This window comes from Mixophyes fleayi, chromosome 9, assembly GCF_038048845.1.
Source record: "Mixophyes fleayi isolate aMixFle1 chromosome 9, aMixFle1.hap1, whole genome shotgun sequence".
In the NCBI taxonomy this organism is placed as follows: Eukaryota; Metazoa; Chordata; class Amphibia; order Anura; family Limnodynastidae; genus Mixophyes; species Mixophyes fleayi.
This window is the reverse complement of record NC_134410.1, coordinates 10,660,857-10,677,230: the sequence shown is the minus strand read 5'-3', so window position 1 is coordinate 10,677,230 and position 16,374 is coordinate 10,660,857. Positions and strand designations below refer to the sequence as shown.

The 16,374-nt window shown below is 44.3% G+C and overlaps 2 protein-coding genes across 2 annotated transcripts in view; both read right to left on the bottom strand.

The window, feature by feature from the left end:
* The window catches only part of LOC142101920 (BOLA class I histocompatibility antigen, alpha chain BL3-7-like), a 74,954-nt gene extending 63,974 nt beyond the window's left edge, over nt 1–10,980 (bottom strand). The window contains exon 1 of the mRNA XM_075186363.1: nt 10,829–10,980. Coding sequence (XP_075042464.1) covers nt 10,829–10,883 — 55 coding nt within the window. The 5' untranslated portion in view covers nt 10,884–10,980. The remainder of the gene's footprint in view (nt 1–10,828) is intronic.
* The window catches only part of LOC142101917 (putative HLA class I histocompatibility antigen, alpha chain H), a 162,146-nt gene that overhangs the window by 63,974 nt on the left and 81,798 nt on the right, over nt 1–16,374 (bottom strand). The gene's annotated exons all lie outside the window — the stretch shown is intronic.

Here is a 16,374-nt window from a genome sequence, read left to right as displayed (position 1 = left end):
TGTGTATAGTGATCAGTGTGTACCAGGTGTGTGATATCAGTGTGACCTGTGTATAGTGATCAGTGTGTACCAGGTGTGTGATGTCAGTGTGACCTGTGTATAGTGATCAGTGTGTACCAGGTGTGTGATATCAGTGTGACCTGTGTATAGTGATCAGTGTGTACCAGGTATGTGATGTCAGTGTGACCTGTGTATAGTGATCAGTGTGTACCAGGTGTGTGATATCAGTGTGACCTGTGTATAGTGATCAGTGTGTACCAGGTGTGAGATGTCAGTGTGACCTGTGTATAGTGATCAGTGTGTACCAGATGTGTGATGTCAGTGTGACCTGTGTATAGTGATCAGTGTGTACCAGGTGTGTGATGTCAGTGTGACCTGTGTATAGTGATCAGTGTGTGCCAGGTGTGTGATGTCAGTGTGACCTGTGTATAGTGATCAGTGTGTACCAGGTGTGTGATGTCAGTGTGACCTGTGTATAGTGATCAGTGTGTACAAGGTGTGTGATGTCAGTGTGACCTGTGTATAGTGATCAGTGTGTACCAGGTGTGTGATGTCAGTGTGACCTGTGTATAGTGATCAGTGTGTACCAGGTGTGTGATGTCAGTGTGACCTGTGTATAGTGATCAGTGTGTACCAGGTGTGTGATGTCAGTGTGACCTGTGTATAGTGATCAGTGTGTACCAGGTGTGTGATGTCAGTGTGACCTGCGTATAGTGATCAGTGTGTACCAGGTGTGTGATGTCAGTGTGACCTGTGTATAGTGATCAGTGTGTACCAGGTGTGTGATGTCAGTGTGACCTGTGTATAGTGATCAGTGTGTACCAGGTGTGTGATGTCAGTGTGACCTGTGTATAGTGATCAGTGTGTACCAGGTATGTGATGTCAGTGTGACCTGTGTATAGTGATCAGTGTGACCTGTGTATAGTGATCAGTGTGTACCAGGTGTGTGATGTCAGTGTGACCTGTGTATAGTGATCAGTGTGTACCGGGTGTGTGATGTCAGTGTGACCTATGTATAGTGATCAGTGTGTACCAGATGTGTGATGTCAGTGTGACCTGTGTATAGTGATCAGTGTGTACCGGGTGTGTGATGTCAGTGTGACCTGTGTATAGTGATCAGTGTGTACCGGGTGTGTGATGTCAGTGTGACCTGTGTATAGTGATCACTGTGTACCGGGTGTGTGATGTCAGTGTGACCTGTGTATAGTGATCAGTGTGTACCGGGTGTGTGATGTCAGTGTGACCTGTGTATAGTGATCAGTGTGTACCAGGTGTGTGATGTCAGTGTGACCTGTGTATAGTGATCAGTGTGTACCAGGTGTGTGATGTCAGTGTGACCTGTGTATAGTGATCACTGTGTACCGGGTGTGTGATGTCAGTGTGACCTGTGTATAGTGATCAGTGTGTACCAGGTATGTGATGTCAGTGTGACCTGTGTATAGTGATCAGTGTGTACCAGGTGTGTGATGTCAGTGTGACCTGTGTATAGTGATCAGTGTGACCTGTGTATAGTGATCAGTGTGTACCAGGTGTGTGATGTCAGTGTGACCTGTGTATAGTGATCAGTGTGTACCAGGTATGTGATGTCAGTGTGACCTGTGTATAGTGATCAGTGTGACCTGTGTATAGTGATCAGTGTGTACCGGGTGTGTAATGTCAGTGTGACCTGTGTATAGTGATCAGTGTGTACCAGGTGTGTGATGTCAGTGTGACCTGTGTATAGTGATCAGTGTGTACCAGGTGTGTGATGTCAGTGTGACCTGTGTATAGTGATCAGTGTGTACCAGGTGTGTGATATCAGTGTGACCTGTGTATAGTGATCAGTGTGTACCAGGTGTGTGATGTCAGTGTGACCTGTGTATAGTGATCAGTGTGTACCAGGTGTGTGATGTCAGTGTGACCTGTGTATAGTGATCAGTGTGTACCAGGTGTGTGATGTCAGTGTGACCTGTGTATAGTGATCAGTGTGTACCAGGTGTGTGATGTCAGTGTGACCTGTGTATAGTGATCAGTGTGTACCAGGTATGTGATATCAGTGTGACCTGTGTATAGTGATCAGTGTGTACCAGGTGTGTGATGTCAGTGTGACCTGTGTATAGTGATCAGTGTGTACCAGGTGTGTAATGTCAGTGTGACCTGTGTATAGTGATCAGTGTGTACCAGGTGTGTGATATCAGTGTGACCTGTGTATAGTGATCAGTGTGTACCAGGTGTGTGATGTCAGTGTGACCTGTGTATAGTGATCAGTGTGTACCAGGTGTGTGATGTCAGTGTGACCTGTGTATAGTGATCAGTGTGTACCAGGTGTGTGATGTCAGTGTGACCTGTGTATAGTGATCAGTGTGTACCAGGTGTGTGATGTCAGTGTGACCTGTGTATAGTGATCAGTGTGTACCAGGTGTGTGATGTCAGTGTGACCTGTGTATAGTGATCAGTGTGTACCAGGTGTGTGATGTCAGTGTGACCTGTGTATAGTGATCTGTGTATAAGGTGTGTGATATCAGTGTGACCTGTGTATAGTGATCAGTGTGTACCAGGTGTGTGATGTCAGTGTGACCTGTGTATAGTGATCAGTATGTGATGTCAGTGTGACCTGTGTATAGTGATCAGTGTGTACCAGGTGTGTGATGTCAGTGTGACCTGTGTATAGTGATCAGTGTGTACCAGGTGTGTGATGTCAGTGTGACCTGTGTATAGTGATCAGTGTGTATCAGGTGTGTGATGTCAGTGTGACCTGTGTATAGTGATCAGTGTGTACCAGGTGTGTGATGTCAGTGTGACCTGTGTATAGTGATCAGTGTGTACCAGGTGTGTGATGTCAGTGTGACCTGTGTAGAGTGATCAGTGTGCACCAGGTGTGTGATATCAGTGTGACCTGTGTATAGTGATCAGTGTGTAGCAGGTGTGTGATGTCAGTGTGACCTGTGTATAGTGATCAGTGTGTATCAGGTATGTGATGTCAGTGTGACCTGTGTATAGTGATCAGTGTGTACCAGGTGTGTGATGTCAGTGTGACCTGTGTATAATGATCAGTGTGTACCAGGTGTGTGATGTCAGTGTGACCTGTGTATAGTGATCAGTGTGTACCAGGTGTGTGATGTCAGTGTGACCTGTGTATAGTGATCAGTGTGTACCAGGTGTGTGATGTCAGTGTGACCTGTGTATAGTGATCAGTGTGTACCAGGTGTGTGATGTCAGTGTGACCTGTGTATAGTGATCAGTGTGTACCAGGTGTGTGATGTCAGTGTGACCTGTGTATAGTGATCACTGTGTACCAGGTGTGTGATGTCACTGTGACCTGTGTATAGTGATCAGTGTGTACCAGGTGTGTGATGTCAGTGTGACCTGTGTATAGTGATCAGTGTGTACCAGGTGTGTGATATCAGTGTGACCTGTGTATAGTGATCAGTGTGTACCAGGTGTGTGATGTCAGTGTGACCTGTGTATAGTGATCAGTGTGCACCGGGTGTGTGATGTCAGTGTGACCTGTGTATAGTGATCAGTGTGTACCAGATGTGTGATGTCAGTGTGACCTGTGTATAGTGATCAGTGTGTACCAGATGTGTGATGTCAGTGTGACCTGTGTATAGTGATCAGTGTGTACCAGGTGTGTGATGTCAGTGTGACCTGTGTATAGTGATCAGTGTTTACCAGGTGTGTAATGTCAGTGTGACCTGTGTATAGTAATCAGTGTGTACCAGATGTGTGATGTCAGTGTGACCTGTGTATAGTGATCAGTGAGACCTGTGTATAGTGATCAGTGTGTACCAGGTGTGTGATGTCAGTGAGACCTGTGTATAATGATCAGTGTGTACCAGGTGTGTGATGTCAGTGTGACCTGTGTATAGTGATCAGTGTGTACCAGGTGTGTGATGTCAGTGTGATCTGTGTATAGTGATCAGTGTGTACCAGGTATGTGATGTCGGTGTGACCTGTGTATAGTGATCAGTGTGTACCAGATGTGTGATGTCAGTGTGACCTGTGTATAGTGATCAGTGAGACCTGTGTATAGTGATCAGTGTGTGCCAGGTGTGTGATGTCAGTGTGACCTGTGTATAGTGATCAGTGTGTACCAGGTGTGTGATGTCAGTGTGACCTGTATATAGTGATCAGTGTGTACCAGGTGTGTGATGTCAGTGTGACCTGTGTATAGTGATCAGTGTGTACCAGGTGTGTGATGTCAGTGTGACCTGCGTATAGTGATCAGTGTGTACCAGGTGTGTGATGTCAGTGTGACCTGTGTATAGTGATCAGTGTGTACCAGGTGTGTGATGTCAGTGTGACCTGTGTATAGTGATCAGTGTGTACCAGGTGTGTGATGTCAGTGTGACCTGTGTATAGTGATCAGTGTGTACCAGGTATGTGATGTCAGTGTGACCTGTGTATAGTGATCAGTGTGACCTGTGTATAGTGATCAGTGTGTACCAGGTGTGTGATGTCAGTGTGACCTGTGTATAGTGATCAGTGTGTACCGGGTGTGTGATGTCAGTGTGACCTGTGTATAGTGATCAGTGTGTACCAGATGTGTGATGTCAGTGTGACCTGTGTATAGTGATCAGTGTGTACCGGGTGTGTGATGTCAGTGTGACCTGTGTATAGTGATCAGTGTGTACCGGGTGTGTGATGTCAGTGTGACCTGTGTATAGTGATCACTGTGTACCGGGTGTGTGATGTCAGTGTGACCTGTGTATAGTGATCAGTGTGTACCGGGTGTGTGATGTCAGTGTGACCTGTGTATAGTGATCAGTGTGTACCAGGTGTGTGATGTCAGTGTGACCTGTGTATAGTGATCAGTGTGTACCAGGTGTGTGATGTCAGTGTGACCTGTGTATAGTGATCACTGTGTACCGGGTGTGTGATGTCAGTGTGACCTGTGTATAGTGATCAGTGTGTACCAGGTATGTGATGTCAGTGTGACCTGTGTATAGTGATCAGTGTGTACCAGGTGTGTGATGTCAGTGTGACCTGTGTATAGTGATCAGTGTGACCTGTGTATAGTGATCAGTGTGTACCAGGTGTGTGATGTCAGTGTGACCTGTGTATAGTGATCAGTGTGTACCAGGTATGTGATGTCAGTGTGACCTGTGTATAGTGATCAGTGTGACCTGTGTATAGTGATCAGTGTGTACCAGGTGTGTGATGTCAGTGTGACCTGTGTATAGTGATCAGTGTGTACCAGGTGTGTGATGTCAGTGTGACCTGTGTATAGTGATCAGTGTGTACCAGGTGTGTGATGTCAGTGTGACCTGTGTATAGTGATCAGTGTGTACCAGGTGTGTGATGTCAGTGTGACCTGTGTATAGTGATCAGTGTGTACCAGGTGTGTGATGTCAGTGTGACCTGTGTATAGTGATCAGTGTGTACCAGGTGTGTGATGTCAGTGTGACCTGTGTATAGTGATCAGTGTGTACCAGGTGTGTGATGTCAGTGTGACCTGTGTATAGTGATCAGTGTGTACCAGGTGTGTGATGTCAGTGTGACCTGTGTATAGTGATCAGTGTGTACCAGGTATGTGATGTCAGTGTGACCTGTGTATAGTGATCAGTGTGTACCAGGTGTGTGATGTCAGTGTGACCTGTATATAGTGATCAGTGTGTACCAGGTGTGTGATGTCAGTGTGACCTGTGTATAGTGATCTGTGTATAAGGTGTGTGATATCAGTGTGACCTGTGTATAGTGATCAGTGTGTATTAAGTGTGTGATATCAGTGTGACCTGTGTATAGTGATCAGTGTGTACCAGGTGTGTGATGTCAGTGTGACCTGTGTATAGTGATCAGTATGTGATGTCAGTGTGACCTGTGTATAGTGATCAGTGTGTACCAGGTGTGTGATGTCAGTGTGACCTGTGTATAGTGATCAGTGTGTACCAGGTGTGTGATGTCAGTGTGACCTGTGTAGAGTGATCAGTGTGTATCAGGTATGTGATGTCAGTGTGACCTGTGTATAGTGATCAGTGTGTACCAGGTGTGTGATGTCAGTGTGACCTGTGTATAATGATCAGTGTGTACCAGGTGTGTGATGTCAGTGTGACCTGTGTATAGTGATCAGTGTGTACCAGGTGTGTGATGTCAGTGTGACCTGTGTATAGTGATCAGTGTGTACCAGGTGTGTGATGTCAGTGTGACCTGTGTATAGTGATCAGTGTGTACCAGGTGTGTGATGTCAGTGTGACCTGTGTATAGTGATCACTGTGTACCAGGTGTGTGATGTCACTGTGACCTGTGTATAGTGATCAGTGTGTACCAGGTGTGTGATGTCAGTGTGACCTGTGTATAGTGATCAGTGTGTACCAGGTGTGTGATATCAGTGTGACCTGTGTATAGTGATCAGTGTGTACCAGGTGTGTGATGTCAGTGTGACCTGTGTATAGTGATCAGTGTGTACCAGATGTGTGATGTCAGTGTGACCTGTGTATAGTGATCAGTGTGTACCAGATGTGTGATGTCAGTGTGACCTGTGTATAGTGATCAGTGTGTACCAGGTGTGTGATGTCAGTGTGACCTGTGTATAGTGATCAGTGTTTACCAGGTGTGTAATGTCAGTGTGACCTGTGTATAGTAATCAGTGTGTACCAGATGTGTGATGTCAGTGTGACCTGTGTATAGTGATCAGTGAGACCTGTGTATAGTGATCAGTGTGTACCAGGTGTGTGATGTCAGTGTGACCTGTGTATAGTGATCAGTGTGTACCAGGTGTGTGATGTCAGTGTGATCTGTGTATAGTGATCAGTGTGTACCAGGTATGTGATGTCAGTGTGACCTGTGTATAGTGATCAGTGTGTACCAGATGTGTGATGTCAGTGTGACCTGTGTATAGTGATCAGTGAGACCTGTGTATAGTGATCAGTGTGTACCAGGTGTGTGATGTCAGTGTGACCTGTGTATAGTGATCAGTGTGTACCAGGTGTGTGATGTCAGTGTGATCTGTGTATAGTGATCAGTGTGTACCAGGTATGTGATGTCAGTGTGACCTGTGTATAGTGATCAGTGTGTACCAGGTGTGTGATGTCAGTGTGACCTGTGTATAGTGATCAGTGTTTACCAGGTGTGTGATATCAGTGTGACCTGTGTATAGTGATCAGTGTGTACCAGGTGTGTGATGTCAGTGTGATCTGTGTATAGTGATCAGTGTGTACCAGGTATGTGATGTCAGTGTGACCTGTGTATAGTGATCAGTGTGTACCAGGTGTGTGATGTCAGTGTGACCTGTGTATAGTGATCAGTGTTTACCAGGTGTGTGATGTCAGTGTGATCTGTGTATAGTGATCAGTGTGTACCAGGTGTGTGATGTCAGTGTGATCTGTGTATAGTGATCAGTGTGTACCAGGTATGTGATGTCAGTGTGACCTGTGTATAGTGATCAGTGAGACCTGTGTATAGTGATCAGTGTGTACCAGGTGTGTGATATCAGTGTGACCTGTGTATAGTGATCAGTGTGTACCAGGTGTGTGATGTCAGTGTGATCTGTGTATAGTGATCAGTGTGTACCAGGTGTGTGATGTCAGTGTGACCTGTGTATAGTGATCAGTGTTTACCAGGTGTGTGATGTCAGTGTGACCTGTGTATAGTGATCAGTGTGTACCAGGTGTGTGATGTCAGTGTGATCTGTGTATAGTGATCAGTGTGTACCAGGTATGTGATGTCAGTGTGACCTGTGTATAGTGATCAGTGAGACCTGTGTATAGTGATCAGTGTGTACCAGGTGTGTGATATCAGTGTGACCTGTATATAGTGATCAGTGTGTACCAGGTGTGTGATGTCAGTGTGATCTGTGTATAGTGATCAGTGTGTACCAGGTATGTGATGTCAGTGTGACCTGTGTATAGTGATCAGTGTGTACCAGGTGTGTGATGTCAGTGTGACCTGTGTATAGTGATCAGTGTTTACCAGGTGTGTGATGTCAGTGTGACCTGTGTATAGTGATCAGTGTGTACCAGGTATGTGATGTCAGTGTGACCTGTGTATAGTGATCAGTGTGTACCAGGTGTGTGATGTCAGTGTGACCTGTGTATAGTGATCAGTGTTTACCAGATGTGTGATGTCAGTGTGACCTGTGTATAGTGATCAGTGAGACCTGTGTATAGTGATCAGTGTGTACCAGGTGTGTGATGTCAGTGTGACCTGTGTATAGTGATCAGTGTGTACCAGATGTGTGATGTCAGTGTGACCTGTGTATAGTGATCAGTGTGTACCAGATGTGTGATGTCAGTGTGACCTGTGTATAGTGATCAGTGAGACCTGTGTATAGTGATCAGTGAGACCTGTGTATAGTGATCAGTGCATCTGGACTGCAGCCCTGACCAGGAGGTAAGAATTATTACTTTAGAACAGACAAGTGTGTGAGGGGCTGAGAAGTGGATATTGGGGAGGGGGGTAGAATAAAGCTTTTCCTGGGGCGCAGATAAACCTCGCACCACCCCTGTCCTAGTCCCGTCTTCCTCTCCTCATCCCGCGCGGTGCGGAGCTATTCTACATATTGGGGCTTCTCACTGATTGCCAGATGTTAGTTCTGCTCACAGCAGATATCAGTACAATATTCTGAGGTGTCCTCATCTCCAGACCACAAAATATCAGCTCAGTAACAGGATCTTATACAGTAACTTCACCAGAAGATTATCCAGGATTATTTATAAAATGTCTTCAGTCAGAAGTAACTGTCTGTAGTAATGACCACGGGCTGCACCGAGAGACCGACATAAATGTGACCGAGACAACAATCTGCAAATCACTAAAACCTTCAACATAGAGCAAGTGCCCAAAACGTGTCCTATAAATAAGGAGATCACATGGCTGGAACAGGTCAGAGGAATAATGCAGAGGAGACCGTGTGATATCATGTCTGTATCTCACTTTCTCTCTATCACTATATATATATATATATATATATATAATCTACATGTCGGCATTTTCATATCCCATCACACAGGGGTGCATAATATGTATTATTCAGCCATGGCAATTAGTTCATTATTAAATATGGAGTTAGCTAATAAGGAGAGAATTTAGCCTTTATGTTTCCTAAAAACTTATTTTATTTCCTACCCTAATCAAATATATTCATTGGACTAATACGTTTTAGGTTTATAGGTCTCATAAAGGAACATTTATGACCCTTATCTGTATGAAGTCATTCACAATTACAGCGCTCAGTAGAGCTACGTGGAAATCAAGGTGTAAACAGGGGCGGGGCTTCACTGAAAAGGGGGCGGATCATTTTGGTGGGACCGGGTGCAAAAAAAGAAAAAAGAAATTGCAACAAAAAATGATGCTTGTTCTAACACCTGGGGGTAAATGTATTAATGTCCGGATTCTTCAACTCCGGCGTCTTCGGCGCTTAAATTTAAAGCGGCGCTACATTGTAAAGGGACACTTCCCTTTACAATGCAGCGCCGCTTTAAATTTAAGCGCCGAAGACGCCGAACTCGCCGGAGTTGAAGAATCCGGACATTAATACATTTACCCCCAGGTCAAATGTGCAGTAAAATAAGTGCAAGGTACCATCAGAAGCCATAACTGTCAGTGCAGTATTATATTATTATCTTTTATTTATATGGTGCCACAAAGGGTCCGCAGCGCCGTACATAGACCATGGACAATATAGGACCAGCATACAGGGCGTTACAAGAACAAAGTACAATTAAACCCATCTGAGCTGAGAACAGGAGCACAGGGCAGAGGTATAAGTCAGTTCTAGAACACTTATAAACTAGGACAGGGAAGGAAGAGAGGTGGGGAGTGACCTACAGCAGCTGAACCTGTGCCCAGCACTGTGGGGGGACTGACAGCATCAGAGCAGTGATGGAGATGTGAGGCAGGAGAGAGGAGGAGAACCAAGGGCAGAGCCTAGTGTGGAGGAGCAGAAGTGATGGTGGGGAGCTGAAGTCAGAGGTAACAGGAGGATCAGAGGGCCCTGCTCACGGGAGCTTACAATCTAAAGGGGAGGGGCAGACTGACAGGAGACACAAAGTGGGGAGTCAGGGTGAGGGGACTAGAAGTCTGAAGGGAGAGATGAACGGGTAGTATGAGGAGCAGAGGAAGAATGAGGGTGAGGTCACTACGATAGTGAAGAAGGATATTGAGGAGAGATTACATTTTGCTCATCCATTTTCAATCTGTTTTTGAACGGTATTCCTGTGCATCAGTGTTATAGACTTACCCCCAGTAAGTCTATATTACTATATACATCAGTTGTGTACTGCAGTACTATCTCCTGCTCACTGGGTAATATACTAATATTGTCCCTCTGCTCTTACAATATGCAATTGTAATAATAGCGCTTTACATTCTCAATAGCGCTATAATATATATGTATAAATCTGTCTTTCGCCGCTTAAGTGATGAGACCCTACTCACTCAGTTATATACATTATATATATTATATACATTATATACATTATATATTATATACATTATATATTATATACATCTCTACATTTACTTTGCACTATTTTGTCCTTTTCACCATTTGCAAAATTGTAAAGTTGCCAAAACTATCTGTAGAAATATCTGATACTGTCACAGAGATAGAACAGATATAAGTATAATGACTGATCAGTGATTGTATTCTGACAATTCTACAATCATCACAAACTGAAATGTTTCATTATAATGTTCCTGGAATCAGAAGTTTTGTTCCTTTTAGAACAATCTCTGAAGTTTCTGCCTCTAAATAAAAATGCTGTATATATAGTTATATATTATACAGTGTTACTTACATACCAGGATAAAACATCACATTACACAATGACAACCTACATACTGCAGATATATAACATACATAACCCACATACATATTACTGTATAACTGATCCCCTCCCCACATACTCACCAGAATACACCCCTGACACCCCCAGAATAAGCAGGAAGAGGGGGGACATCTTCATCCTCCTGTGTGTGATATATTGGGGGGACCTGGAACAATAATAACACAAACTTCCCCCAGAGAACTGACAATGGTAATAGTGTCACCCAGTGACTCTGTACACAGGGGGTGTGGCTCTCTCTGCTGATTGGATGGTGTCTGAGCCACTGACCAATAGGAAAATGAGCAGAGAGATGATCAGCAGTTACCAGGCAGACAGTGAGTGAGAAGGTTAGGATTCTATGGAGGCTGCTGAGAGAGAAAGTGAAAGTGAGATGTTACAGAGATAGATCCATGTATAGAGATCAGACACCATATGGGACATTATTAGTACATACAAATTAAACATGAGCAAAGTTGTGTCGAGATTTTGCACAAATAAAGTGTTGCAGTGGGAGCGGCCGTGTCACAAAGTTTTGATGGTTCAATCTCCGAGTTCCGTATTTGCTTCAAGATTCCGCTAAATGGAATTTCTCACTGTATTTGTATATTCGCATGTCAGTAAATTTATAGGGCCTGATTCATTAAGGAACGTAAATCCCGTTACGTGTTGTATTTTGTGTAAAATTGTTCTGCGCATGCTCAGAAGGGACTATACGAGAATGGGTAGAGGGCGTGGCCACAACACGTTGGGTGTGTCACACACCACCAAGAACTGGACCCCCCCCAACTTCCTTCAAAACACCCTTTCAATGCCACGCACACCAGTGGTAGGTGTGCACGGCCCACGTTCACCGCTGCTCTGCTATTCAGTGTTCAGAGCCCTGAAATTGTGACTGTGATGTCTACAACGGACAGTTGTGAGGTACAGATTACGAGGTGCTCCACACCGGACTATGTAAAAGAAGGGAAGTCATAAGGGAAACGCCGAAAATCCCGCGGTCCGCGCACTATTACTGTTACGGTAATAGTGCAAGGAAAAAACGTTACTACAGTAATTTTCTCGCTGGATTTCAGCTCGCAGCTCCCTGAGCCGTGAGCTGAAATCCAGCTAACTATTACCGTAATAACGGTAGTAGTTTTTACGCGGCGGAATTTCTCAACAATTGAATACGCCCCATACTGTCTAATTATAAGATTTCTCCTTCAGGGGCTGGGCCACGATGATGCAAGTTATTGCAAATCCCTTCAACTATCGTTGCAGAGACAGAGAGGGGATCTGTGTGCGCATGTCCAGTTCTTGGATCTGGACATGCGCAATTGAAGAGTGAAGAGAAGACCCGAAGACAGCGCTTCCGAAGAGGGGGGTAAGTATGATTTTTTTTTATCACTGAAACAGCAGTTTTTCGGAACTGCTGTTTCTGTGCAGGGCTGTACATAAATGTGAGAAGTAGTTCAATCCTTATCATTGCGATAAGGATTGAAAACTACTTTTCACTTTATGTGAATATTGATAAATGTGCCCCTAAGTGTTTTAGCTATCAGAACGCAGAGTGTGCGCAACTGAGTAATTAAGTTACAGGCTCCTACTGACCGCATACAGTAGATGGTGGCAGCTATAGGTGTGTATGGAAGTCAGTGTCTGTGTTAGGGAAGGATCCAGTTAGATCTGTAGCCTATGAGATAAGTGAGTGTAAGACTGAGTGCTGGAGTTCTGTGTGGCCCCGTACAGCAGCTTCCAAGTCACGAGTGCGCTGAGTGCAGTTTGTGACCTGTTATAGTCAGCGAGGAGGAGTTTCTCCACAGATTAGAGGTGATAATTTGATAGATCAGGACTCACGTGAATCTGGATTCCTGACAGTATACATGTTTCTATGATGGCCTAGATGATGAGACCCTACTCACAGATACAATCCTAATTAATCAGCTGTATATATTTTAACTTATTTCACTGTTTGTAAAAAAGTTGACTAAACTCTAGATGGAGAAATAGAAACAGATCTAAGTTCAATGACTGATTTAGGGGCCATATTCTGACACAGGGCCTTAATGAGGACAGTGGATCTGCTAAGGGCGAGAGGGCACCACGACCACCCGCTCTTTGTACTATGTGAACTGTTCAACTGAGCTCACACTCCGGCCCTCACAACCCGCTCCCGACTGCACATCGGTCCCCACGGTGCACAACTCTCTGATCACCTGGAGCAGCCGGTGCCTTTTCATTACCTAATGGGAGTGGTCTGGTGCAGATAGAACACGGCCGCACGGCCCAGCACAGATATGGCGCACCTGTCAGTGCCCACCAGGGGGCAGAGCTTGCTGTGTGCGCCAGCAGGATCACACCCATATCGTCACACAATTGGCTGTAAGCTGGGTATATCACACAGGGGGAGGAGCCTCCGCATGTGTACAGAGGACATGTGACCTCATCTCTGCTCCTCCTCTACATTATGTGGCTCCTGGGCAGATTTCCTCCTGCCCCTGCTTCTCATTCATTTCTCTGCTGTCTGCATAACCCCCCACCTCCCTTCCCCCCCCCCCCCCGCTGTGTGTCTGTCTCCCAGGTTTTATTTTCCTCTCTGTCTCCAATTTTGTATGTGTACCCTATACCCCCCTTTGTGTGTCTGTGTATCTCTGTCTTCCCTGTGTGTGTCTGTCCCTTTTATTTACCCCACTTTGTGTCTGGCTTTATTTTTGTATGTGCTGCTCTGTCTTCACCTGTCTCTTTGTCCCCCACTTTGTGGTATCTACCCCCCTTCTTCTACCATTTGCCCCCAGCACCAACTTTCTCCATGTGCCCCTCACATCCCACCTTCTTCTTCCTCTTCTGCCGCTGTTGATGGAGTCCTGGCTGCTGATCAGAAGAGACGATGACAATCTTGAGGACAGCGGCTGAGCACAATCTTCTGAGTATAATACTTTTTGCTGAGCTACTGAATAGGAAACGTTTTATAGGTTACGGGTCCTATTCATCAGTATAAATCCCCAGTGCACACACACTAATGGCGATTTAAGACGCTGCCAGTCAGGGATTGCTCATTGACGTTGCATTCACTAAAAGGCAGATTTATTAAAGGATAAAAATCTATATTACCGACAAATAGGGGACTGTGATGGTGGTAAAGTGTCAGCTTCCCAGGCAAATGTCACTTTAATTTCACACGTTCTATTATCGCGATAGATTAAAATCATTTAAACATGTTTTTTTCTTTGAGTAAAACATTGTTATTGTATAAAGGATTTACCTATTTCTTAAAATACATTTTATCTATTTTCAAACCTGTTTTAAACACGAGGGGCCTTAGTTATTAAGGAGAGTAAGGCAAAAAAAGGAGTAAATGTTCTCCGGGACAAACCATGTTACAATGAAAGGGGTGCAAATAAGTTTAATATTTTGCATGTAAGGAAAATTCTGGCTGTTTTTTCATGCAGTAAACAAATACTTGATAGCTTTATTTGTACACTGAAATTTAAAATTAATCTAGGACATGCCCTACCCCAGCTATAAATCTGTCCCCACATTTTAAATTTACTTCCTCCTCCAATGTAACATGGTTCTGCCCAGATGCAAACTTACTCTGTTTTGCTCTCCTTAATGACAGGCCCGAAATCTATAGTCTGGCAGCTGACTCACATATCTGCACATCTGCAAATACTAACCTGGTAAAGGGGGAAGTGAATATAATCACTGATCAGTCATTATACTTATATCTGTTCTATCTCTGCGACAGCTATTTGTACAGATAGTTTTGGCAACTTAACATTGTTTCAAATGGTGAAAAAGGCAAAATAGTGCAAAGTAAATGTAGAAATATATATAATATATAATGTATATAATATCTAATGTATATAACTGAGTGAGTAGGGTCTCATCACTTCAGCTGCCAAAGACAGATTTATAGATATATATTATAGCGCTATTGAGAATATAAAGCGCTATTATTACAATTGTATATTGTAAGAGCAGAGGGACAATATTAGTATATTACCCAGTGAGCAGGAGATAGTACTGCAGTACACAACTGATGTATATAGTAATATAGACTTACTGGGGGTAAGTCTATAACACTGATGCACAGAAATACCGTTCAAAAACAGATTGAAAATGGATGAGCAAAATGTAATCTCTCCTCAATATCCTTCTTCACTATCGTAGTGACCTCACCCTCATTCTTCCGCTGCTCCTCATACTACCCGTTCATCTCTCCCTTCAGACTTCTAGTCCCCTCACCCTGACTCCCCACTTTGTGTCTCCTGTCAGTCTGCCCCTCCCCTTTAGATTGTAAGCTCCCGCGAGCAGGGCCCTCTGATCCTCGTGTCCTCCTCCTGTTACCTCTGACTTCAGCTCCCCACCATCACTTCTGCACCTCCACACTAGGCTCTGCCCTTGGTTCTCCTCCTCTCTCCTGCCTCACATCTCTATCACTGCTCTGATGCTGTCAGTCCCCCCACACTGCTGGGCACAGGTTCAGCTGCTGTAGGTCACTCCCCACCTCTCCTCCTTCCCTGTCCTAGTTTATAAGTGTTCTAGATCTGACTTATACCTCTGCCCTGTGCTCCTGTTCTCAGCTCAGATGGGTTTAATTGTACTTTGTTCTTGTAACGCCCTGTATGCTGGTCCTATTATGTCCATGCTCTATGTACGGCGCTGCGGACCCTTTGTGGCACCATATAAATAAAAGATAATAATAATAAGTTACACCTTACCACCCCCGGCAGTGTCGCTGCCGCCGCTGAGTATCACTGAGCTGCTCAGGCGATAATTTTTTTTTATACATTATTTTTGGAGATAAGGAATTTTTTAACACCATGATCAGTGACAATACAACATCTTACATATCACTATGAAGGGGCTGTTCATGATAAATAGGCCCCTATATCTGAATTGGATCAGGCAGTTTACTGTTCTGATAATTCTGCAATTGACACAAACTAGAAAACTTTATTTCTAATATTCCTGGAATCATCAAGTTTTATCCCTATTAGAAGAATCGCTGAAGTTTTCCACCTATATTTAAAAACATTTCATAAATGTCCCCAAATCTGTATATATAGTTATATATTATACAGTGTTACTTACATACCAGGATAACACATCACATTACACAATGACAACCTACATATTGCAGATATATAACATACATAACCCACATACATATTACTATATAACTGATCCCCTCCCCACATACTCACCAGAATACACCCCTGACACCCCCAGAATAAGCAGGAAGAGGGGGGACATCTTCATCCTCCTGTGTGTGATATATTGGGGGGACCTGGAACAATAATAACACAAACTTCCCCCAGAGAACTGACAAGTGTAATAGTGTCACCCAGTGACTCAGGAACTGTACACAGGGGGTGTGGCTCTCACTGCTGATTGGATGGTGCCTGGGTCTCTGACCAATAGGAAAATGAACAGACAGATGATCAGCAGTTACCAGGCAGACAGTGAGTGAGAAGGTTAGGATTCTATAGAGGCTGCTGAGACTGAGAAAGTGAAAGTGAGATGTTACAGATATTGATGGGAAATCTAGTTAGTTTTGGAGATTAGTTCATTATGATCTAATTCACTCAAAAGATTAGTTCAGTTCAGGGCCGGACTGGGACTAAATATCGGCCCTGGCATTTAA